Source organism: Prunus dulcis, chromosome 1 (assembly GCF_902201215.1).
Source record: "Prunus dulcis chromosome 1, ALMONDv2, whole genome shotgun sequence".
Taxonomy (NCBI): domain Eukaryota; kingdom Viridiplantae; phylum Streptophyta; class Magnoliopsida; order Rosales; family Rosaceae; genus Prunus; species Prunus dulcis.
The window spans coordinates 11,060,184-11,085,803 of NC_047650.1; the positions used below are offsets into that span (position 1 = coordinate 11,060,184).

At 36.4% G+C, this 25,620-nt stretch overlaps 3 protein-coding genes across 7 annotated transcripts; 2 read left to right on the forward strand and 1 right to left on the reverse strand.

Annotated features, from left to right (window-relative positions):
• The first annotated feature begins 2,737 nt into the window (after positions 1-2,737).
• On the forward strand, positions 2,738-9,308 carry LOC117613974 (sucrose nonfermenting 4-like protein). Of its 4 annotated transcripts, none has more exons than XM_034342621.1 (14): positions 2,738-2,928; positions 3,137-3,352; positions 3,489-3,576; positions 4,016-4,198; positions 4,625-4,759; positions 4,878-4,937; positions 5,429-5,518; positions 5,879-6,013; positions 6,727-6,871; positions 6,948-7,121; positions 7,544-7,607; positions 7,727-7,796; positions 8,161-8,275; positions 8,535-9,308. In XM_034342621.1, exons 2-14 carry the CDS (start codon positions 3,228-3,230, stop codon positions 8,624-8,626), a joined length of 1,476 nt encoding a protein of 491 aa, XP_034198512.1. In that variant the 5' UTR covers positions 2,738-2,928; positions 3,137-3,227; the 3' UTR covers positions 8,627-9,308. The 4 variants fall into 4 exon arrangements, with proteins under 4 accessions (XP_034198512.1, XP_034198511.1, XP_034198513.1 ...); XM_034342620.1 differs by having other exon boundaries at positions 3,486-3,576; positions 8,535-9,240; XM_034342622.1 differs by having other exon boundaries at positions 3,265-3,352; positions 3,486-3,576; positions 8,535-9,240.
• Positions 9,309-10,123: 815 nt separating this feature from the next.
• Positions 10,124-11,523, forward strand: LOC117633943 (uncharacterized ENTR1 family protein). The gene is made up of 5 exons (XM_034367815.1): positions 10,124-10,403; positions 10,475-10,629; positions 10,739-10,803; positions 10,916-11,017; positions 11,141-11,523. The coding sequence occupies exons 1-5, from the start codon at positions 10,294-10,296 to the stop codon at positions 11,201-11,203; spliced, it is 495 nt and encodes a 164-aa protein (XP_034223706.1). The 5' UTR covers positions 10,124-10,293; the 3' UTR covers positions 11,204-11,523.
• A 1,051-nt stretch (positions 11,524-12,574) lies between these two features.
• Positions 12,575-23,677, reverse strand: LOC117633929 (protein ALWAYS EARLY 3). 2 transcript variants are annotated; one of them, XM_034367804.1, is made up of 20 exons: positions 23,502-23,677; positions 22,364-22,487; positions 21,971-22,069; positions 21,818-21,880; positions 21,096-21,173; positions 20,002-20,191; positions 19,076-19,341; positions 18,611-18,983; positions 18,112-18,186; positions 17,340-17,527; positions 17,173-17,226; positions 16,434-16,763; positions 16,169-16,347; positions 15,774-16,056; positions 15,007-15,177; positions 14,291-14,449; positions 13,992-14,135; positions 13,633-13,848; positions 13,188-13,478; positions 12,575-12,961 (listed from the first exon to the last, which is right to left on the reverse strand). In XM_034367804.1, the coding sequence occupies exons 2-20, from the start codon at positions 22,466-22,468 to the stop codon at positions 12,797-12,799; spliced, it is 3,429 nt and encodes a 1,142-aa protein (XP_034223695.1). In that variant the 5' UTR covers positions 22,469-22,487; positions 23,502-23,677; the 3' UTR covers positions 12,575-12,796. The 2 variants fall into 2 exon arrangements, with proteins under 2 accessions (XP_034223695.1, XP_034223686.1); XM_034367795.1 differs by having other exon boundaries at positions 14,935-15,177.
• Between the last annotated feature and the right edge of the window lie 1,943 nt (positions 23,678-25,620).

A 25,620-nucleotide genomic window follows, 5' to 3' on the forward strand; every position in this document is an offset into this window, starting at 1 on the left:
TTATATTTTAATTCTAATATTGCGTAAATCCCAACAACAGTCTAGCACCCGATAATCCTCATGGGAAGGTGAGATTACTTCGGGAGACTCACGGTCAACCAAGGGTCAAACTACCCTAACCCTGGTCAAACGAGCCCACGGGGACCACGACCTCCAAACTCCGATCCGAAAGTTCCTATGGGTTCTATAAGGTATAGGACACTCGTCCTGCAAGTTTGGTTTAGATCGGACGGTCGGATCGCTCACGATCGCACGACCTAACGGTGAATATAAAATATAATCTTTAAATTATTAAATCGGAACATCCGGGGCTCCGATTCACGATCCGTGAATTCCTCCACGATCCTAAAAATACCTAGTTTAACATATATTATTTTCGAGACCATCCAACGGTCCCAACCTATCGAACCCGGATAACGCCCGATAGGCGATATCCGTTCGATAGTCAAACGACGTCCGAATTGAGATCCGCAAAATCCTACGCGCTCGTGACGGCACGAGGACCTCAAAACTGCCCAGAGACATGCCACCACCCTCGCCCACGCGCCGCCACACGCGCGGGCAGACCGGGTGTCCAAAGCGATTACGGTCCGTCGAAAAATCTTGGAACCGAGACTCCAAACTCCTACCCTAGGTAAAACACCCCATTTGGAGTCACTTTTGTTCTTGGACAACCCCCAAAAAGTGGCCGGAAATGGCCAATCACGGCGGCCGAAGTTCGGCCAAATTTCAATTCGAAAATCGAATTGTCTACGCTACAAATCGATCAATTCCTACCCAACCATCAGCTAGAGCATGCAGAAGGGATGAATTTCCATACCTTGATCGCCAGAAATGGCGGCCGGAGGAGGGAGATCGGAGCCGGCGAAGTTCCGGGCGAAAATCGCCATTTTCCGGCGGCTGGAGCGGCGGCCGATGTCGGGGGAGGGCTGGGTCGTGACGCCGAGGCCGAGCCGGTTCTTTTGGCACCGGTCCCGACCGCAGCCGCGGCCGGTGGCCGGAGATACGAGGAGAGAGAGAGAGAGAGCCGACGGGAGAGGGAGAGAGATCGCGGGAGAGAGAGAGAGAGAGAGAGAGAGAGAGAGAGAGAGAGAGAGAGAAAATCAGATTTTTATAAAAAAATCCCATTTTGAAATATTTACGGTTGTGCCACTGGGTTTCTTTTGACCATATCTCTCTCGTTACAACTCCGATTCGAGCCCACTACGTGTCTATGAACTCGTCTCGATACGACCTATCCAAAAATACAAGTCACGGTCCCAAACTCTCTCTGGTTAAAAATATGACTAAAATACCCTTAAATAATTAAATAATTAAATAAGGGTTAAATTTGGGGAAATTTGGGGTCGGGGTGTTACATTGGGGATTGGGGCCGGGACGGGGATGGAGAAGGAGACGGGAACGGGGATGGTATTTCCATACTCGACCCCTAACCGACCCGTTTCCATCCCTACACCTAATTCATGATTTTGATCCTTGGCTAATTCTTTGTCGAATCATAGGTTATTGTTGACAAGGTTATATATATATTTTCTTTTTTTGTCATAAATTGAATCCATGAGTGCATTAACATCTATGATCTTCTCATGACTATATATATATATATACAGTCCTGATCTCTTGGACCCCTGTAGTCCAAGAGATTTATAGTCACTCACCGTTGGATGTAAATTCAACGGTTGACTTGAATCGGGTAATAATCATTTATGTCATATTGCATTTATATATATCATTTTGAACCATTGGATTAATATCCAACGGTGGGTGACCACAATCTCTTGGACTCCTGCGGTCCAAGAGATCGGGACTGTATATATATATATATATATATTGATTTTCACATTCCCCTTTTATCCACTTACATTGCTTTTTGTTTTTTTAATACTTTTACTATAATATACAAGAGAGTGTAAGTGGACAAAAGAAAAGTGGGAAAATTAGCTTCCTTTTTATTTTATTTTATTTTTATACAATTGATATTGAGAAGGGGGATTTTCTCACACACATTGTCAAGATATTATCGGATTTGAACTTGAGACCACTAATCTGAAAGTCAATACTCTTTTTTGCTGGGTTAGACCTCGTTAGCTTATCATTACTATTTTATATAATATTTTAACAAAATTTCATGCAATTTACAAGAAGCGCAAACCATATGCATTTTGCACCAAACCTCCAATTCATAGAGTTACTATACTTTTTCTGACTAAAATCTATAAATATAAATTTTTTTTAAAGAGCAAAACATGAAGTTTCCAATATTATCACATATTTTTGTCGCCTAATAAAATGTGACATTTCTTGTTCGGTTGGATTCATCCCACATTATTAATTGTAAGAAATGACTACATTGTTTGCACCAAAAAAATACATATATATTATAATTGAGTGGATAAGATGGAATTTCACAAATTTTATTTATTATAGTAAAAACATATTCTTGTTACCTTAATGTACACTTATCTTTTTATAAGTTGATTGGATAAGTTGGTATTTATTAAAAAAGAAAAAAGAAAAAAAGAGTTACAGTTTAAACTAAAATTTGCTACATATTTTTCTATCCGTGCCACGTGTTAGCAGGACAAAAAAACTTCAACGATATCTCACGCCGTCCGAAATCTTTCAACAGTTTTTACCAGTTACCTCCACAGAGTCGCGGTAAATTCCCGAGCTCTTTGATGTTGTAATTTTTTAAAACAAAAAAAGAAAAAAGAAAGAAAGAGAAAAACACATCGTTTTATGATTTTTTAACATCACTATCGGAGTTTCTGTCTTTTAGGGTTCGAAATTAGATTCGATCGTGTCGCAAGCCTTCTCGATTTTCTCACCCGTTTTTAAATTCATCCTAATTATTTCCGCTAGGGTTTCGTTTTCACTTGCCATTTTCGTCGATTTATCGAAATGGAGGGCGTTCCGCTGCTCTAATTGGTAGGTTTCTGCCCCCAATCTTAACGTGGGTAGGGCTTTTCCGGTACAATTTTAGCTTATGCAAGTAAAATCGCTAGAACTTTTTGAAACATTTTGTTGTGTTTCTTATTAGAGTGAGTTAAATTAGCTGAAATTTTGTTTCATTTGGTCTGATTTTGGTACCATCTCCATGATTTTTAGCGTAATTTGGTTGAATTTGTTTTTACAGTAAATAAAATGAGCGGGCATGTCGTAGGGAGTTTATATTGCTTGGAGGGTTAATTATTTTTGAGAAATATTTATATAAAATTTGGGGGCAAATGTTTGCTACCAACATGGATTCGGCGCGGGATGTAGGTGGAGCTCCAAGCACGGTGTTGATCCCAATGCGGTTTGTGTGGCCTTATGGAGGCAGAAGCGTATTTCTCAGTGGTTCATTTGCACGGTGAGACTTGGAGTTTTTGGTCCCAAATATTATTACTATTTGGAATTTGATTTCATGTGATTTGCTAGGCTGCTTTTATTTAGTTAAATTAATTCGTTTGTTTCTGAGTGTTTCTAAATGGGATGTTCTTCAGCAGGTGGTCTGAACTTATTCCTATGACGCCGGTTGAGGGTTGCCCCACTGTGTTTCAGGCTATTTACAGCGTAACGCCTGGATATCACCAGGCAAGTTTTTCCTATTTGAATTAAAGCATTTGAGTTTTTGTTGTTGCATGAAATGATGTGCTTTCACCTTTGAGGCGAATATGAGTAATAGTGTTAATGCTGACATTTTTAAGTCTACGAGATATGGCAGTTGATATGAATTCTGGGCAATTGGCACGCAGATGTACACATGAATAGATAGGATTAGTATATCAATATGACACAATTTAGAATGGAGCATTTCTTATTCTTTTGCAGGCATGCTTATGTTAAGTGGATCACCATTTTGGGATTCTATGGGTTGGAGTGATTGAATGCGTGAAATTTTACTAAGCCTAATGGATGCCTGTCATTTGATTTTAGAATGCTAGTACAAGGATGTTCTACATTCACATTGATAAGACTTGTAAACTATTTTCATCGTAGTCTTACTAACTTGCACATGTTTCTTTTACAACAGTACAAGTTTTTCGTTGATGGAGAATGGCGACATGATGAGCACCAACCTTACGTGAGTGGTGAATATGGGTTAGTGAACACCGTTCTCTTGGCTACGGATCCTAATTTCTTTCATCCAAATGTAACCCCAGAGATAACTTCTGGATCTAATATGGAAGAGGATACTGAGGCCTTTCGGCGTTTGGTAAGACTCATTCATTCCTTATCATTTAAGATTACAGTTACCTGGAAAAATTTAACCTCTTTCTGTTATCCTGTATTTCCTTAAGAATATGGTGAACTCAGAGGTGCTTTAGCATTATTCCATCCATGGCTGATTGTGCTTTGAGAAACTAGGATGCTCAAATATCTATGCGTTGCTAAGTTTTGCACATTTTAAACCTTGCAGAGAGTCTTAGGAGCATGGTCTGAGTCACCTTTTTTCCCAAATAAAGAAAATTATGTTTTAACCTAGGAAAAATCGCGGGTGTGGTGTTTCTTTGGTCATTCTTGTATTTTAGCATTCATTTATGCTCCTTTAAACTGTGTTTATTTATCTATTTATTTTCAGTTCTTTCTTCTTCCATGAGTTATTATCAATAGTGGACTGGGATTCTGAATTATAATGCAGGTCCGGATTACAGATGGTAATTTAACTGATGTAGTACCGAGGATAACAGAGGGTGATCTGCAGGGCTCTCGTCATCGTATTTCTGTCTTCTTGTCTGCACATACCACTTATGAACTACTCCCCGAGTCAGGCAAGGTTTGGATGTCTTTTCATTGACCCTCCTTTATGCATTCTGCATTTGGTTGTCTGTATGAATTTGATTAACTATGAATTAGTTCCGCTCTTCACTTTTTTAATCACTTCAATTTCACAGGTTGTCGCCTTGGATGTTGATTTGCCTGTAAAGCAAGCATTTCATATATTGCATGAGCAGGTATATACAAAGGAAAATACTTTCTCATTTTTTATTGAGCCATGCTCTGTATATTTGATTTTTCGAAGAGGAAATTGATGCATTGTAGTTGATTGTCATTGTCATTTTTTGTAATGGGCGTTGTGGTAGTTTAAAGTAACTTCTATTCAGTTATAAGTTATAACTGGAGGATCCCTCAAGGTATCTTTATAGGTCCTTGGGCATTGATGCCGTAAGAATGGAAAAGCTCCAAAATGTAGTAATTGGTGTTTTTTCTTTAGGGCCCTTTGTTCACATGATTCCAACCTTTATATATAATTGTTAGTGTTGATCTTTTATTTGATATTCTCATGTCATTTTTGTAAAACAATTTCAACTAGGAAATTCACCCAAGCTCTCCTAGTTTGTTGCCAAAGTTGCATGCTACCTTGCTTATTATTTTTGACATGCTTACTTGATGCTGGTATAAAGCTTGCATATGCATATTTCTGAACCAAGCCTTTTTTTTCCAGGGAATCCCTTTGGCGCCTCTTTGGGACTTCAGCAAGGGACAGTTTGTTGGAGTTCTAACTGCATCGGATTTTATATTGATATTAAGGGAGGTATGTTTGCATCTGAAATGGTGATTTTTTTTCCCTACTGGCGAGTTCTCCAAGATGCAAATTTTTCATTGTTGTTATTTTGAATTCTTATCCAATTCAGACGTATTAATATGAGCCCACCAGTCTCCTATACTTTCATTTTTTGTAATGTATATTCTTAGAAAATTGTGAATCAGACTGTTGTTAAACTTTGCTGAACTATTGATATGGTTATTTTATTGGCTAAATACTGGTTAAGTAGGACTTTACTATTTAATAGTTTTATGTAAAATTCTTTTTTCACACATTATGTGCTGATATTCACATTTTGAGTGATGTATGATACTACTTAAAGTGGCTAACTTACCTTTTATCTTTTAGCTTGGGAACCATGGGTCTAATTTGACAGAGGAAGAGCTTGAAACACATACAATAGCTGCATGGAAAGAAGGAAAAGCATATCTAAACGGACAAATTGATGGGCATGGGAGAGCATTGCCAAGGCGTTTCATCCATGTGAGTGTTTTGCATGACATGTTTCGAATCTCTGGCTTAAAAATGCAATGTGGACCAGTAACCTTAAAGAATACTTTTATAGTGTGTGCATTTGTGCTTTGACGTAAACATTCTCATAGTCATATATATACACTCTTGTTTGAGAGTTTGACTTGCTATTCTAATGCGTGGTGATGCATAGTTTGACAACAGAACATACCAGATATCTTGCAAGAGAACATTACCCTATATATAATTTATGCATTTCATATTGCACACAATATTTGTAATCTTTTATCTTAGGCATTCATGCATTAATAAGGTCTATATGTGTCCGTGCATATGTGAAATTATTAGTTCAAGATCTTCTTTAAAACATACATGAAGAAACTCATTTTTTTCATGCCTTAGAGAATTGCATCTTGAGCACAGACGCAGTCTACCTTCATCAGTTGCACAATGGAAATTTGTGTATGACCATAACAAGAAAAACCAATGTCAATGCTGAAATTTGAAACGATATGGTAGTGCCAGAGACACATGAATGGGCTATTTTACCACCTTAATCTATACTGTCTTGTGAGCCCATATGGTAGTTAGTTCCACTTGTGTTGATAAAATTTGCTTTGATGGTTCATTTATGAATTTGTCTCTAGGTTTTTCTCACTGTTCATGTAGTTCTTTTTTTCATTAGAATAATGATCATTCTTTGTTCCTTGGCTCTCATTTTGCAGGCTGGGCCATATGATAATATGAAAGATGTTGTTTTGAAACTTTTGCAAAATGAGGTTGCTACGGTTCCAATTATTCATTCATCTTCAGAAGATGGCACATTTCCACAGCTATTACATCTTGCTTCGCTGTCTGGCATTTTAAAATGTAAGCTTTCCAGAATCTTGTTATGTAAGACCATATGTTTGGTTCTTAATTGGTGCTGATGAATCTTAATTTTCAGGTATTTGCAGGTACTTTAGGCATTCTTCTAGCTCATTGCCCATACTTCAAGCACCAATATGTGAACTTCATGTGGGTACTTGGGTTCCGGAAATTGGAGAGTCAAATTGTCGGCCATTAGCAATGTTGAGACCAAGTGCTTCACTTAGTGCAGCATTAAACTTATTAGTGCAAGGTAAGCTTTGTGTTTTGATCTATAGCTTGGATGTTTTAAAGTCATGATGCAGCAATTGCATATACATAGGCTGCCTTGTCCAATGGATAGTGCACAAGATACATGCATTGCGTTGTCATGTGTTAGGCCTGCTCTTGTCAAAGTGGAATCAAGTTATCTTAAGAGGTCTTGGATTTAAGGATTTTCTATGTTCAATTTTTTGGTCATGAATGCATAGGATGGATGACTTTATATGTAATTGGATTTGGGTGGAGGTGTGAGTTTAAGTAGCATCCAAATTTGAGAGAGAGAGAGAGAGAGAGAGAGAGAGAGAGAGAGAGAGAGACATTTAGATTTATATTCCCACATCATGCTAACTCATACTTTTTTGCGTTTGCTTCCCACATCATGCTAACTCATACTTTTTTGCGTTTGCTTTGCAGCTCAAGTAAGTTCAATACCTATTGTTGATGATAATGACTCTTTAGTGGATATATATTGTCGGAGGTTAGTTGTACTCTATTTGTATTTGATTACTGATTTTTGTCTTGATTCATTGTATTTAAAAATTAGCAGGCTTTTAATGAACCATTAGTGATATTTCTCCATTCACATCTTCTTTACAGTGACATAACAGCTTTGGCTAAAGATAGAGCATATGCACATATTAATCTCAATGAAATGACTATTCATCAGGTAATTGCTGCAATTTTCTTCCCCCATCCCTGAACATATTTATTTCCTAATGTCCATACATTCTTGTGTGCGTCATGAATGTCTTGTGGAGTGAGAGTTCTTCAGATGTGCCAGATTTCTGATCAATTATTTATTTTGGGGATGGGGAGATTTAAGGTCATTATTTTGAGAATTATAAGTTGTGGTTTAGTAAGGGGGGTTTTAAGATTTGAGGTGGCTCTTCTTTCAGTTTGAAGGATTTTTTTTCTCCTTGGCATTTTCTCTACATGTTTATATATTTTGGTGGAGGAGATGGTCTGAGGTGTTTTGGCTTCAGAGAAGCTTCAAGGGATGTCATTTAGTTCTGTTATTTTTTTCTTTTCAGGCATTGCAGTTGGGACAAGACTCTTATTCTCCCTTTGAACCAAGAAGTCAAAGATGTCAGATGTGTTTGCGCTCTGATTCGCTGCATAAAGTGATGGAGCGATTGGCCAATCCAGGTATACTCTTATTTCTTCCATTTTTATTTGGAACCATCTCCTTTTCTTTCAGGTAAAGACAGTAGTGTTGTGATGTTGAGTAAAGGTGTAGTATCCTGATCATATAGAGCACCATTTGGCCAGCTGATCTTTCCAGAATTTTTCTTTTGAACTCTGAGTCCAATCAGTAGCCGTGTGCTCTTGTTCAATCTTTGGGTGGCTCCCTTGATAACTTAAAAGATCTCCACCCGCTGAACTTCCCTCATAATTTGGATTTCAGGTGTCAGACGACTTGTCATTGTGGAAGCTGGCAGTAAGCGGGTTGAAGGCATTGTTTCACTGAGTGACATTTTCAAGTTCTTGCTTGGTTAGCTCCTCAAAGTTGTAGTTGAAAATGGCAGAGGGGGTTTGTTCAGTGGTTCTCGACGCCACCAATGTCTTCCCAACTGTTCATTAGAGGATCCAGTACCTTACACGGTGACTTGGTCTGGTTTCATTCAAACATACAATTGGATTGGCCTCTTTGCTTCGCCTAGTTTTTTAGAATTTTAGGCTGAAGAAGTGGCCTGTAAATTGCGAGGAATTCGTTTCCTCTGAAATTTGTTGGTCATCCCCCACCCTTTATTATTTATACATTGTGCTGCTGATGTAGATGCGATGTTACTGAATAGCAGGTTCCTGTATTAGTTTTCTGTTGAAATTAGGGGAAAAACTGCAGAAAATGATGCAGTGGAGGAACGCAATGAACAATTGAAGTTATTGGGTTCTATGCTTGCTTGTTGTCATGTAATTGGTTTTTAGGTTCATCCATATCTTCTTGTGGTTTGATCTTCTTCAGACGTATTGTAAGTGGCAGGCAAATGGAGAACTCAATAAAGAGAACCATATCATGCTGTGTATCTGTAAGTGTAATGTTGATGAGATTGTGGTATCAGGGGTCGCATCTTATCATTTATTTGTAAAATAAATAAATAAATTAAATTGGATCCTCCTAAATTCTCACAAATCTAGCTGGGATTTGATACCTTATAAAAGAAGTTTGTTATTGTTGTTATTTTTGCAACTCATTGTAATATTTTCTTTGGCTGGAACTCGTGTATTGATACAAAGAAAATCTTTTAAAAAAATCAATGAGGTATAAGAGAGTAACTCTTTATTTTTTTTTTTCTGAGAACTAATTTTAAAAAAAATTGAAGAAAGTCCTTGTATACAATTAATAATTTTCTTTTTTATCGATTGAGTATAAAAGATTTAAATTCGGAATTTCTTAACGTTGGAAAAAGAACCTGAGCAGGTGGGTTTCTCATACACGTGGGACCTATTTATATTAGAGAAATGATCAATAATGTGGTTAGTAAAATGTAGTCCAAATAATATCACCCTATACGAATGATATATAGAGACCGAATCCTTAAACGTTGGAATATTCAAATATCCTGAAAATACTCATGCTTAATAAAAACTAGCCTCTTCGCACATATTTCCGGGCTTGCGAGAGGTTTTTTTCTTAAAAAAAATTATTTTATTTTAGAATTAAAAGAATTAATGAGTAATTTTGTTTTATAAAAATAGGATCCATTATCTGATTTTTCTTTTAATTTCTCTATAAAAAAATAAAAAAGCAAATTCCACATGAGTAATGAAGGAAAAATTTGAAGAATGAGGAAGCGGTTTTGAGTAGAATTTTTAATCTTTAATTTTTATAATGTGTAAAAGAAACAAATTGGGGGTTCTAAAGGAAATTATTATGTTTAAATATAATTTACCTTTTTTTTGTCAGAAAAATAATTTACCTTTTGGAGGGCTTATTTCCGCGCACAATTAGAATATGAATATCAAAAGTCATTTTTAAAAAGTTTTATTTTTCTTTATTATTTAAGAAATGGGAATTTGAAAGCTCTGATTAGGAGTGACCCAAAAGGGGCCAAAAAATCAAAATTTAAAGGTTTGATTTGTGTTATTTTTTATCTGAATCGGAGTTGTGATTAATCACCGGCCGGCAGAGAGAGAGAGAGAGAGAGAGAGAGAGAGAGAGAGAAATGGTGAAAGAAAGAGGCGAAGAGTTGAGCGAAGAAGAAAAGAGAGCTTTAAGAGGCAGCAAATTCGCACCTCTCCCATCGTTACCCCCTCGTTCCCAACCCCAACCCAGGTTTGTTTCTTTCATCTTCTTCATCTCTTGTGCTAGGGTTTTTATTTATTTACTAATATATTTATCTATAGGTTGGCTCATCCTGGGGGTCCATTGACGACGAATAAAGCAGCGGCCTTGGCGAAATTTCTAGAAAGAAAACTGCAGGATCCCAATGGATTGGACAACATCAACCCGCATCTTGTGGAACGAGCTGTCCAGAACGCCAAACGCACCGTTTTCGCCAGTAAACTCCACTCTCCTCTTCAATTCAGCATCTTATTAACTACCTGCATTTGCTTTAATCACATTTGATTAATTTAAACCCGGTTTTTTTTTTTTTTTGGGTTAATCAGGTGGGGCATCTAATTCTGGAATAACCATACGACATGTTGACTCCTTCGGTGATTATGATTTTGAGGTGATTTTTTTTTTTTTTCTTCTTCCCCAAGTTCTGCTTCCATTTTGATAAGAATATCAAGATTGTCTGACCTCTTTGATTGTTTTTATGAAATTTGGTGTAAAATATGCAGGACTCTCTGCAACAAGAAGAAAATGTGGAAAATTCTGAGCCCAAGAAGCTGAAGAAAAAAATTAAGAAGAAAAAGAAGAGTGAGAAGAAAAAGAGGCAAAAGGTTAGTAAGTAGTAACTCATCAGAGGGAAATGTGCCATTATCATTGATGGTTTTTTTTTTTTCTTCATGAATTGTTTTGTTCTTTTGTTGCCTTTTTTGCTACTAAATTGTGTTGAGCTGCAGATAATGGAGGACTCTGGTTGTGCTGTGGTAAAAAAGCCTAAAAAGAAGAAGTTAGGATTGTGATTACATGAGATTATGGGTTTATTTTGGTTCCTGGAATTAGATAGAGGCTTCAAATTCAAGGCTAGTTGGAAGATTTGAGTTGTACAATTTTGTACCAAATGTTGAGGGTCAGTGCAAAGCCATACAAAGAACATTTGGATTTGTTTTGTTCTTCATTGCATTGATTGTTTGTTATTGTCAGATTGAACAATTTCAGCTTTGTACACTTTGAATGAGGGAATATGAGGGGGATCCATTTGTCTGATTGATGCATGGATTTTCCCTTCTTTTTTCTTCTCCCTTTAAATGAGAATGTTCCTGTAATGTGCGTGCTTGTAGAACTTCATACTTGTTTTGAGCAGTGAAATCAACTGATCTCAGAGCATTTGTATTTTGGATAAAAGTCACTTTTGGTCCCTGTGGCACTTTAACCACTTTTGACCTCGTAGTTTCAATTCCGTCAATTTTGACCATGTCGTTTCATATTTGTAGCAATTCAAATACAAGTTAGTATTCCCATCTATTTCTTTGATGGTGCAAGGGGTAATTTTGTCAACCCAAAACCCTTGAGCATAAAAACTTATTTGAAACTCTCTTCATTTCATATTAGGGCTTGAAATTGGCCATTTGGATTTAGGATTCTTAAAAAATTTGGATTAGTGGTTGAATTTGAAGCCCTAATATGAAATGAGAGTTTCAAACAAGCTTTTACGCTCAAGGGTTTTCAGTTGATGGAATTGCCACTTGCACTGTCAAAGAAATTGACAAGAATACTAACTTTTCTTTCAATTGTTACAAATACGAAACTACAATGACAAAATTGACGGAATTAAAACTACAAAGTCAAAAATGGTTGAAGTGCCTAACTATAGGGATCAAAAGGAATTTTTGGCCTTTGTATTTTCCATCTGTTCGGTCCATCCCAAGCGGATAATTACTCACTTTCAGTTTAGCTTCATTAATCTTAATACCATGTCTGGGAGTTGGAAAGAGAAGAGAAAGGAAAGGAAGGATAATATTTTGTTGCAAACTATGCCGTTCAATTGGTAATTTGGACTACAATTTCAAATGGAAAATTTCCCCACCAAAAATAAAAAAAGCATTATAGCGGAAAATAGAAGAAAAAAAGCATGAATATACTCCATCAATAGTTAAGAATAATCTGATCCAAAAAAAAAAAAAGAGTTAAGAATAAGATTGACAAATGTTAAATTATTTGGTAGAAAATGCTTTTATTTTAAAGAATTTAATAGTAAAACAGATCATATGAAATGATAAGGATTACACTAATTTGGTAGAAAATGCTTTTATTTTAAAGAATTTAATAGTAAACAGATCACATGAAATGATAAGGATTACACTAATCAATTCCTATGGATGGCAGAAAGGAAATACGGAAAAAAAAATTGCAATTACCATTATTATTTTTTTTTTTAATAACAGACTCTTTTACAACATTTATATTTTATACTATATACGACCTCGTCACAAAAAACAGCATGAACTTCATGTGCTGATAATGTTTATACATACAAAATGCTCAAGATACCTCTATACATGTATTGATTCTAGTGATAAACCAAACATTGAACATTAAATATTTAGGCAGAGTGACTATGTAGGAACGAGCGCCATTATCTGATTCCTAATAATGCCCATGCACTTCTGTATTTCTCCGTAAACTGAAAGGTTGTGGGGGCAAAATGGCTGCAAATTAGTAACGGCATGATCTAATACCTGGGCGACATCAGCTGGCGGAAACTGTCGTGCTGTACATGTCTGCAATTTGTGTGGTAAAAATCAAAATCCAAGGTTGTAAACAGATATAAGCTTCCTATCAGCATAACAGTGAGGTATAAAATGACCATTGAAACAGGTAATGACTTGATAACAACAAACAAATCATAAAACAAGTGGAAAACACTTGCATACAAAAGGTGCCAAAGAGGAATAACCATGGGAGGAGATTTACCACAGCAAAATAATGCAACATATATTTAATTACCTGAATCATCATAAAAGCTGCTACACAATTTACAATAAGGTCTGAAAGGAGTTTTTCTTCACTTTGGTTGGATAGGTTATTTGACTTTGGAGGATCATGTGCACACCCAGTTGCCAATGGTTTTGATGTACAGGAATTTAACTGATCCTGGGAAAACGGAATTGGATCTGCAAGGGTAGTGGAAGATCCCATTGCTAGCATGCCAGCATCATCTGAGAGCCGGTTACTTACAAAGTCTATAACCTCCTCAATTTTGTCAAAGTTATTTTCCTTCCTCAAGGATGAAAACGCCTGAAATAGTAATTAAGATGACATTGTTGTCAGAGTACAAAAAGTAATTAGCGTTCAAGCAGTAAAGTTGCCATGATAGATTTGGTCATATCAACAACTTCCTAGAAGGCCCCCAGGACATAGAATAACATAGCACAAAATGCCCTTTCCACACCTGCATAGCTGCATCAACCATTTTGTGAGCTTTTGCTCTTGAACTTTCAACAATTTCACGCATATGAGATGCCGATTCTTGAACATCACAAGAATACCCATAGGAGTTTGAGAGGCTACCAGGGCCACTTAAATTGTCCATGGTCTTCACAACTGTATGCGGGGAGCTCCCTCTATATGTATTGCGTTGTCTCAAGCATAAAAGGGCAGAAGAAACCTGCACATGAAAGGAAATCAGCTTCCTTCTCTTTGCTCTCTCTCACTCACTCTCAAAGAGTCACTTGATTGCTGCATAGTTGTAATCAAGATGCCACATGATAGAAGGAAAGGGAATGAAGCAACAGATGGGACGATGGATACCTGGTCATTGACTTGACTCAACTGTAAGAGTACTGCAGCATATTCCTTTTTAAAGGGCTCAGAATCCCTGATAGAGTTGTCTTCATCTCTTTGGTTCTCAAACACCTCATCATTCATGCGCCTCAACTCAGACACCACGGCTTCCTACAAGCTTCAACATGATCTGTCAACTCAGTTCTCAAATACCCACATCGACAGGAGTTGAATAGGTACAATCACTCGTTTCCCTTCAAATACAAGACATTTTTCCTATCGCTAACACCTAAAATTGATATAGAATTATGTATTAAGAACTTCACCTTTTTGTCAAGTGCGCGAGTCAACTCATATATAGCTTGCACATCAGCTTCTTTTGCTTGGGTCTGTGCAGGAATTGAAGGCTGATAATTTGCGACTTGAGTACTAGCAGTTTCACCAGGCCCAACTTTAGCTTGCACATTAAAACTTGATGACTTCACCTAACCAAAACATTTCCTACTTAGATAATAGCATATAATTATTCTGCATTTTAATGTTTTCTATTAAAGATACAGCAGCAATGTAAGGTCAATGGTTCAAGTAGTCAGCAAAAACAAATGACCAACAGAAACAATGAATCCTAAAAACATGAAGTGAAAAGCATGCGGGGAATAGCAATACAGTTCAAGTAACATGAACACAATTCAATCCCTAATAAATGGCAGATGTTCAGTTTCAGTCTGGACCAAATCACAAATTTTAGCAGTTCTCTTTATTTCTTTCTTCTTTTTTAGAGGAAAAAAGTGAACTTCTTGTTGTGTCATCAAGGCATTGATATGCTTGGAAGAATGCTCCTCTTATAAATGGGGGCAGTTTCATGGTCATGACAATATCAGATACTACAAGACGATGCTTGAACATTTAATATTGCCAAATAACGGACAGACAGGCACCTATTATAAGATTACAAGCCATCACAACTAACCCCTGTCTGCTTTGATGATTTATTGATACGATGATTTGATGGCAGAATATAACCGGGAACACCAGTGCTCACCAGCTTGTCACTAGAGGAAATCTTCATATATCCTTTAGTCGTTCCTTCTTTCAGTTGTTCATTAATCTTGAGCTCCTTAAGGTTCTCAATATATCTGTTGACAGTGACATTGTGCTTTCTGAAAGAAGCAGGTAAATTTTCTGCTGGATGTAGAGGCATGCAATCAACATCCTGTGATGAAAGTCAATACACCATGCCATTAAAAAGGAACAACAGGAACTACAAACAGATCCTATATCTGCTAGCGTTCAAACAAGGGTAACAATTGTAAGCTCTCATTGAAATGAAAATAAAGAAAGAAAACACAAACATGCTGTGAGAATTAGATTTAGTGCTGTATGAAACAAAGAAAAGGATGCAACATGGTTTTTTTTGGCCATTGATGCAACATGGTTCAAAGGCATAAAAACTCTTACAGTTTCTTGATTTTTTTAATAGAGAAAAAGAAAATATATCCAATATAAGAACAATTTCTAACCATTGAGAAAACAGGGGACTATCCAAGTGGTGCCAACAGAAAATTTCATCCATAAAACTTCCAAATTATTACTTCAGTTGAATGCTTACAAATACTTATGGCAGTTATCCCAACCGCTCTTCAGAGGTACTAAATTTCAGAGATATCAGAACCTCCTTCCCTACTTTCCCTCCAGCCTCTATTGGCCACCAAAGAAAGTTCCTCCCATGAAGGTTTCAACAAAATGAAATATTGTCCTTAACAAAAATACGTAATTATGTCAAAAAATTCAGTGAGGGAAACAAATTACCATGATATATTCAACCCCTAGTTCAGGCTGGTCAAACTGCACAGAACACCTACTATGGTCGACGGTTAGTACAATTCCATTGTGGATCTCTCTTGCCCTGGGATGAAAAGCAATGACATGCTGTCCAACTGATAAAGGACGAGCTAAGTCAGTCGGAAGTCCCTCCCTTGTACCAGCATTAAGTTCAGCATAATGCGTTCTAACAGATTCCCGGTACTGATTAAGCTTCTCTTTTTCTTCCTTCATAAACTGTTCAGAAAATCTCCGTGGTCTGCCAAGGGAGCTGCATCAACAAGTACCAACAACAAAATTTGCAGAGATTATCAATCTGAAAGGCAAGTCAAAACTGGCCAAACAAAAAGTTCCAGTCAAAGAAGCAGATCAGGGACATCTACCTCCTTATTACACCCCATTCAACACGAGTTAATCTTGGAACATGACCCAATCCAACATGATCCAAGTATTCCACAAACTCCCTTTTAGCAAACCAAGGGTAATCAATTGCACTGTAAAACCATTCAAAAGCACACCATCTCCGCACTTGATACCGAGATAAGCAATTAGAAAGCTTTTCCTGTAAATGTAGATGTACAATTATATATGAAACATAATCAAATATTCAAAAAATTCAGATGGCAATATAAAGGATGACACATTTACCTTAATATTTAGTTCTCTGTTACGAAATGAAGGACCCAGTTTATCAGGTTGGTCATCTAAAATACTCTCAGGAGACTTTGTATCCTTCTGTATTGATGATTTCTGCATGTCCATCTCCCATTTACCCTTGTTTTTTGTAGGTAAGTTGGCCGGGTTTGCAGATGGAACTTGTACAGTTGATAAACCTGAATTGTTTTCTTCCCTTTTACGATCAATAGTAGAAGATGCATTCCATAAAGTCTTCTTCACCAATTTCCCTTGCTTTGGGTGCGTAGTATAATGTGAAGATCGTTTACCTTTACTCGCGGACTTCTTCACCTCAACTGTAGCCTGAAACCAATTATAAATACCAAAAGTCAAAAGTGATTGTAGGCACATGAAAATTATAAAGAAATCAAATTGTGATTTGTGACTACCATAAGAAATGACATGAAACTTTTGAATAATTTCGATCTAAAGACTACTGAACTTCCAAAACAGCAACATATAAAGAAAGTTTCACCATCTGCTCTGTACAAAAAACATTTTTTAAGGGATCAAAAGAATGTGCCATTACCTTCTGAAGGTAAGTATGCTAAGCCTTATTTCTTGGTAGCAAAAAAAGCAAAAAGAAAAAAAGAAAAAAAGGGAACACCTTCTAGACTTATAATTAATAACATCCAGACTTTTTTAAAACAACTGCAGAGTCATCTGTAAAGTGAAAACACTGCAAAAAAGTTAGGGTGAAAGGACCCCATACCTCAATCTTTTCATTGTCACTCGCATAGCAGTCAGTTTGAGCTTCATTATATATCTGCAAATAAATAACATCATACATGGTCATGCCATAGCCAGACGGACCATATGGGGTAACACAAGTAAAGCAAAACTAAAGGAATTTGTAGGAAAAGTGTTATCTGTCCTTACCTTAAATGACAATGACTTCTGTTTTCCTTTTTGCAGCCCACTGTTAGACTGATGAACTCCCTCTCCGAGTTTGCCCAGTTTAGATGTTTTAAAAACAGCATGTTCAACCCCAGGAATTGGACGACTCCCTTTCAGTTTAGACTTGTTAGCAATATTGAAATTGTCTTCCTTGACATGTGCAGATGACTCTAAAAACAGAACCAACAAGAAATCAAAGGTTGAGTCAAATACATCAGTTAGCAGATAAAGAGGATCTATAAAGTAAACTATAATACCGTTAACATCACCCCATGTTTAACTGATTTACAATCCTCAAGAGACAAAATACATATTGCAGGAACAAATTGATACAAAAGACCCCTAGAACTATTGATAAGCACTAAACAGTACAGCTAAAAAAAGACAAACACAGCTTTATTCAAGCATGCAAAATGTAATTCAAGTTAAAATCTTCATGACATATACAGAGGCTTTGTTTCTTATAAGAGAAAGATAAAGAAAGACTGATGAGAAATTAATAATTCAAATGAAGCCTCTGTATTCAGAACCCCTTGATAAGGTACCAGGTAAGCTAGCTCTAACATGACAAGAATAAGAATGTTTCTGAATTTTGAAACTGAATACTAGAGATAAAAGGAAAAAATGAAAGACATAAACTGAACAATAATGAATTATATAAACCATAAAAGAAGGACATGATAAGAGATAAAACCCAAAGTTCCTAGCAAAATAGTGGTAGAAAATTGTACTTGTCAAAACACAAATGTTTTACCTGTATCAGCAGCTTCAGGCATCATCAAGGATAGATCTGCCAGAGTTTGTAGTGCATCAAAGGGAGAGCCTTCATCTGCATGGAGAGAATAGTTAGAATGAGTAATATCTGGACATGCTTCAACAGATTGGAAGACAGAGCAGTCAAATTTAAGATCATATCAAAAATCAAAGTGGAAAAGCAATGCACACCGATCATCAATACTACAATTTCCAAACGTGCTGGCTTGTATACAATCTAGATAATCTTCTAAATGGTTGGATATGCACAGAAAAAGAGAAGCCAAAAATAACCCAGATGATTGTCTCAAAAAGAAATACAAGAAAACAGCAACACAAAATAAAACTACCTCAACTGTATCTGTACTACAAACCATAAGTACCAAACTGGAAATTGCGAAGGAAACAAGTTGTGCAAAAGCATATCTAAATACCAGTTATAGAGGGAAAGCAAGGTATGAAGGAGGGAGGGAGCTTGGCTTAAATATTTGAAAACATACCTCCTCCTATCAGAGCTTTTTTACTTTTCTTTCTTGTATCCTTGTAGAAGGACCTAGCACTTTTTGCAACTTTAGTATCAAGTTTTCCTTTGATAGCACCTAATTTCTGTCCTTCCTCTGTTCCACTACAAGCTTCTTTTATGTCCTCAACATGTTTGTTTTTACTCTCATCAACTTCTTTCTTCTTTACAAAGTATCTCTTTCTTCTCTGCTGAACTTCCAGAGTACCAGTCCCTTCTCTACCCATTGCATACTTTTCATTTCTGTCATAGTAATCATTGTCAGCTTCAGTGCTACCTAAGCTTAATTCACAACCGCCCTCATCCACTTCACAACCATGAAGCCTGGCATTGGTCACTTCTGATTCTACACACTAAATGTCAGAAACAATAATGAATGATTAAATTATCATGTTGAAATAAGTCTACAAAACCAATGAAGCTTTCTTTTAAATAATAATCTTACCATCCTTTCACCATTCCGAACAGGTGATGGTGTAGTGCCTCTGGCTTTTCTCTTAGGCGTCCAAGAAACTAAGGGAGAACCACCTCTATGCGAGGCCTCAGTCAATGCCAATGCTATCTCATGAGCAACATCATTATTGTTAGCATCTGCATTGAGTTTTAAACCTTGCCTGGCAGGTGAAGAATACTTTCTACTAATATCTTGATCATTCGAATATGCAACAGGGACTCGAGGAGTCCTTTTTTTAACAGCATGAGGCCTTATTCCTGAAACAAATTCAAAACATATTAATGGCGGCACCATTAAAGAGAACATATAATGTAAAATAGACCCAAGGGGGGACGATGGAATTTTTGAAGTAGAACCAAGAAGAAAATAGAAAAGTGAGAGAGAGAGAGAGAGAGAGAGAGAGAGAAGTGAGGAGTAGAATAAGAGCAAGAAAAGTTAATCTCAATTCAATAAAACTCTTGAATTCCATTACAATAGACCCTATTTATAGAGGTAATCCCGCAATAGTAAAATACGTTAATAAATGACTTAATCCCTAAATTCTAATTTTTATAAATAAAAATTAATTAAAATAAACCGGTTTCCCACTTTTGCTCCTACACCAATTTCTTGTATCCACTACCAATTTCTCTTTTCCAAAGACAAGGGGCAAACATATATAAACAAGAAGCAACAATTGACATTTTCCCACCAAGTTGCACTATATTTTCCTATGAAGTATAGAAGCTTTGCTTTTAAATAATAGTGAGAAAATATGACTCGAGCAGCATAAAAAGGCAGCAGCAAAACTGCTTCGGTTCCAAGCCACAAATGAGTAAAAGATAACCACTAAGTAAAAAACAAACGAAAAAAAGAAACGCAAATTATACATGTGCTGACCCAGACACACACACACACAGATCACAAAAATTTCCCACCTGAGCGCCTATTCTTCAGCAGTGACAAGCAGTCACTAGTTGATGCCATTGGATGGGACTCTGAAAAATCTGGAATATGTCCTTCTATTCCTTTTGAGGACTCACTCCGAAGTTTTGACCTTGCATGCTTTTGGGGTTTCCTAGAGGTTTCTGCATCCTCATTGTTTTCTTGTTCACTGTCACTTCCTCCCTGTAAGGCCAGATTCCTCTATGTGAGTTCCATGTGGATCTTTCCAATACATAGCCCAATTGATATCAACAGAAGAGTATTACTAGATCATTAAACTCATTAATAAACTAACACATATGCACATGCTCACCATAAATGGATATTTCTTAAAGAAGGAACTTCATTACAGTTTCCTTTAGCAATATAACCAACGCCAGGTTTTCATTTCTCCTTAGAAAAAAAATTATATTAACAGCTAGGAAATGCTTCAGTGAATAGAAATACTGATGAAATTCAGACCAGTGAATTTCAACTATTCCTTAGGTTGAAGAACATGTTTAACCAGCCAACCAGAAAACAAAATAAAAATTATTTATAATCGGTATCCCTTGACGTTCCTTTCTTTATCATTTTTAAAAGAAATGGAAGCTTTATTGCAATGAAGGATGCAATTATAAAGCAGGGGACAAGAAATCCTCTCTAATAGAACAATACAAACAGATCCTCATTTAGCTACAAAATTAACTAAAGAAAAGGCACTCCAATTTGAAAAGCAAACTACGGTTTGGGGAACAAGGAGTATAAGTTACAGCCTACAGGAGACAATCCAAACCTCTGGTCAAAGAAATAGCAAGGGCCTGCACTATTGCCAAAGAAACCTTCTTCTTTTCTTTTTGTCATAAAAGCCTCCTTTTTTTCCCCCTTCAGTCAGCTACTTTTTGTTTTCATGTTCTTAAAGATTTCATGGCAAAAGGTACAGTTTCCCTTCCCCATGCAGTGTTTGCAGAAGTACCAAAACAACTAAACATGGATTTGCACAAAACAAATTAAACCATTTTGAAGTACCAAAATATTACCCACAAGAATAGTTCCTAGAAGGTAAGTGCACAGATTGATCTACAAAACCACAAACGTTCAATCTTACCAGTACACAGTAGTGGTCAGTCATCATTGCTATTAGGCCAACCACAGAAGCAACGCCCTCAGGAAGAGATAAATAGGCCTGAAAATATAGAACAATCCTGAGTCACCCACATGGTACAAATAGGTTATGATTAAAACATAGAAAACATAGGCATTTATTAATCTCTTGAGGAAACGTAGATAATTCAAGATTATGGCATCAACAAAATTTGTCAAATTCTAAACACAAAACTTAAGGACTTTACTGATTCTATAACAATTCAAATGTTATTTTACTTTCATATTAGCTTGGAAAAAACTCAAAGAACGAGACTTCATCCAGCATTGACTGAACTCCGTTGAACTGATTATTATGTAGTTCAAATTTTCAGGGAAAATATCTAATTTACAGAGCTCAACAAATTAAAATGGTGCCCAATCTTATACATTGACGAAAATTAAGATCAGATTATTCAATTTTTCTATAAATAAATAAAAACTTAAAACCCCATGCAATGGTGGACTTGTCACAACTCGGAAACGGCAGAGTTATGTGAGGAGGCAAAAGCATTCCACTATGCATAGAATTGCACACACTGGGGATAGAAGGAATTAACCATGACTATACCAAATTTTTTAGACATAAAGTTTTATGCATATGTTTAGACATAAAGTTTTATGCATATGGACAAGATAGTGTCCAGTAGTGTTACAAGATAAAATTACAGTATATCCCACACATACCTTATTCATAGAGTAAAGGGCCTCCACCATTTCCACAGATCGGTGACGAACTACAGAAGCCACCTAAAATGAAAAATTATAAGTAAATTAGTAAGCTAACGGCTGGACCAAACATGTTAATCAAGTGAAGAGTATCATAAAATTTGTACTAACCTTCTTCCAATCTTTCCCATACTTACGATATGCTTCATAGAAATTCTCTAGCTCTTCCTTGGTCCATTGAGGCCCTAACATGTCAGACAACTTTCTCTTCTGCACATGAGAGGACAGGGGGAAAATGCATACAGAACTGGTTAACAATTACTAATTTTAAGCAGTTCTAATACTTCAGAAGAAACTCGAGGTTTGCTATTTGAGATCTGCATGTACATAACGATACGTAAACCAATACTGATAACATAGTAACTTCCTAATCCTAGAATGGCAATGCAAAGTTGTTGCTTCAGGAGAAGGAGGAAGAAAATCAAGATTTCAAATTCAGTTTTTGTTGACTAAATCTAGAACAATTCAGATGATAAATATCCTCAGAACAAAGTCAGGACTCACTTTCTGCCCAGTTTTGTTAGCATTCTCTCCATACTTGTTAGAAGCAGCCTCATTCATATAAGAAAACCGCTTATTTACACTCCTTGATTTTCTTGATGGGGCCATGGCTAACTTCCTTAGTTACCTGAAACAAAACAAGTAGAAAAGCACAAGTCCACAAAGTCATATTCAAAATGAAGAGCAAGGTCATATAGTAATTAATGCCGACACCAGCAACAAACTATGCAAGTAATATGTGGGTTGCGTCAGATCGTCCTACAAAAGTTTAAGACTGCCTTATTGTCCAAACTTTTCCTACCATCTTTGCGACTTTGACAATAAATTACAGGGAAACTCGGGTGCTAGCGCAGGATGAGCAGGGAACTTTGGAGAACACAAGCTTTTTAGAAATCTACCACAAAGTTCTGGTTCATAGTGGGTATAATAACTGACACTTTCCATAGCAAGATCAGTAAATGTATTTTTCACGTATCACGATCAACATTCTCATTATTGAAAGAGAAAAAGCATATCAAGGCCAACAAGGCAAAAGGAAAGAGACTAATAATCCTTCATAAGAAACAAAACGAAAATTCAGAATTCCAAGCTTTTATACTTCTGATACTTTTTTTTCTTTCTTTTTTTTTTTTTTTTGGAAAAAGGGAAAAAAGATTTCTTCACCGTAAATCAATTTTCCCGCCAATTTCATGCATAACCTAGTGGAAAAAGAAAATCTTAGATCTGAACCATCCAGCTTAAAACTAAGCCTACCCCAACCAGATAACTCGGCAGTAGCCTTTGGGCTTCGAGAGTTACACAGAAAATCCACTTTCGAACACAAAACTTCTCATAATTCGAGGCTCCCTTACTTAAAAAAAAGTTCAAAAAGATTCTTAAACAACAAAATCGACCCCAGAAAAAATACACAGAGCCCAAATGTAACAATTTCGTCCGAGCTGAGGAAAATTTTCCACTAAAAACAAAAATAAAAGTTAATAATGGACAAAATTGCGATTTCTTTTTCTGTTCACAGTTTTCTCAGCAACCAAAGATCGAACGAAACCCAAAAATGTAAAGCGTTACCAACACACGGCTTGCAATTCGAAAATCTGATAACCCTAACATAGAGAGAATTCGAAAAGAAAAAAGGGAAATTCACCTCTGGAGGAGTGTTTGCACGCCGACTAGAGCTTGTCCAGGTTCTGAGCGATGGAGTGAGAGCGCATTTGAGCAGCACTGGAACTGAAAGATAGTGGCAGTGGTTGAGAAAAAAGAAGACGACGACGAAGTTGAAGAAGAAGAATGAGAAATTGGGGGCGGATAGCCGCGAAACTTTAAAACACTGTTAATCGGAGTTGAGAATTTTGTTCTTTTGCCTGGATTTTTCAAATTTGTGCACGTGTCAAAATTGTAAATGTGTAAAAAAACAAAATAATTCATTATGCTAAAACTATTTTTTTTATATTTTATGCTAATAAAATTTAATTTGTAATGTATTGAAACTCATAGTTTTTTTAGTGTTTAGTCAAACTACTAGTTTTTTCTCTGTTCCTCATTCTCTTCCTCGTTTGTCTCCCTTTTTCGAGAAATTTTAATTGTGATTGCAATATTCTCTTTCTTATTTGCCCCCTCATTTGTGAGAAATTTTAATTGCGATTGTAACACCATAGTGTGGTGTTATCAATTTACGTGACTACGTCACCCATGTTTTCCATGTATGAACATTAATTGTCAACAACTATACACGATGATTGGCCATCACAAGGTCATAAAAACATGTCATACTCTTGCCGACTAGGAAAAATGATAGGGCAAGATGTACGAGGCATCCCCTTACTAAGGACGCATTGCAATGCATGAAGAAACGATGGTTTAAAATTGTGAAGAATAACGGTGTTTTGAATTAAGATAGTTAAAACAATGAAAGTTGAAATATGAGTAAGTATGAAATAGAGAGAAAATTACTTAATTATCGTTTTGATAGTAAATAAAGTTGGTTATAATAATTATTAATTACAAAGAACGTTAGAATATTCCGAAAACACAAAATTGCCCGAACACCATGCATGCATCACTCACGCTATATGCTCTTTCATTACCACAGTCTCAACATGCAAGTGTAGAATAATCATGCTCATCACAAAATCTTACATATATAAGTACGGAGTCGTACCTTGTTCAATTGTTGCCGGGCAAGAGAAGTATTTTGCTCCCTTCAAGTTACATTGTCTGGTAAATCAAGGATTCGATGTAATGATGTCTGTGATTCATAATCTGAACCAAAACATGTTTGTGTTTGAGTCTCTTCCTATTTGAGAAGAGAAGGATGCTTTGATTTTCCTTCATTTCTGTGCAGATCACAAGACCAAACAAGAGAACGGCAGCGAAATAATCAAGCTAAGCTTTCTGAAGGACGATAGGGTTTTGCATATGAAGGCCACCTCTAGCATCACAGCAATTTATAGCGGGTGTCTAGGTCAGGCAGATTGCCCACGTCTGAACATTTCCAACAACCACGTTACACATGGCAGCTTTTGATTGGCCACTTAATGTCTCAAACACACAATGATTGGTCCAGCCATGTCACACTGGCTGATTAGGAAAATGATGATATAGAAGGCAAAAATTATGCTTCTATATATGTAGCTAAGAAACACATTGCTAGTGCGAGGCTGCAAATTGGATGTATGAAGAAATTTGAAAATAAAAAGTATGGTTAAGAAAAGCGGTGTTTCAAATTGAATTAGTGAGCAGAAAAAGGATGGAAGTTGAAATATAGTCCTAAAATGGAGAAAAAGGACATCGTTTCGATATTTAATAAAGTTTGTCATTACAGTTACAACATAAAAGACGGTTATTTACTAATAGCATGCATGCATCACTTTTATAGAATGTACTTTTTCATTACCCCTCTTGCACTCCAACGTGCTCTACCGTGGGAATGTGTTTATTTTCTAGACTGTAATTTCCTGTCTGTAGTTTTGCTTAACTTTGAGACGGCGAATTTTTTCCTTTTATAAAAGACATATATATAACAATACTAAATTTTTTAACTTTGTTTTAGTTGTTTTTCTTATGTGTATTGAACCTAAAAATCTCATTTAGGTGACACTACAAGTTTTTCTCCCGTCCTCGCTCCTTCCTCTCTTGTTTTTAGTCCCTCTCGGCTCTTCCTCCCTCAGGTCATATATCCAATACCATGATTTGAGGTGGATTAATTCTTGTACTTGTTTGGGAAAATATAAGGTTTTTTTTTTTTTTTTTAATGAGGGGAAAAT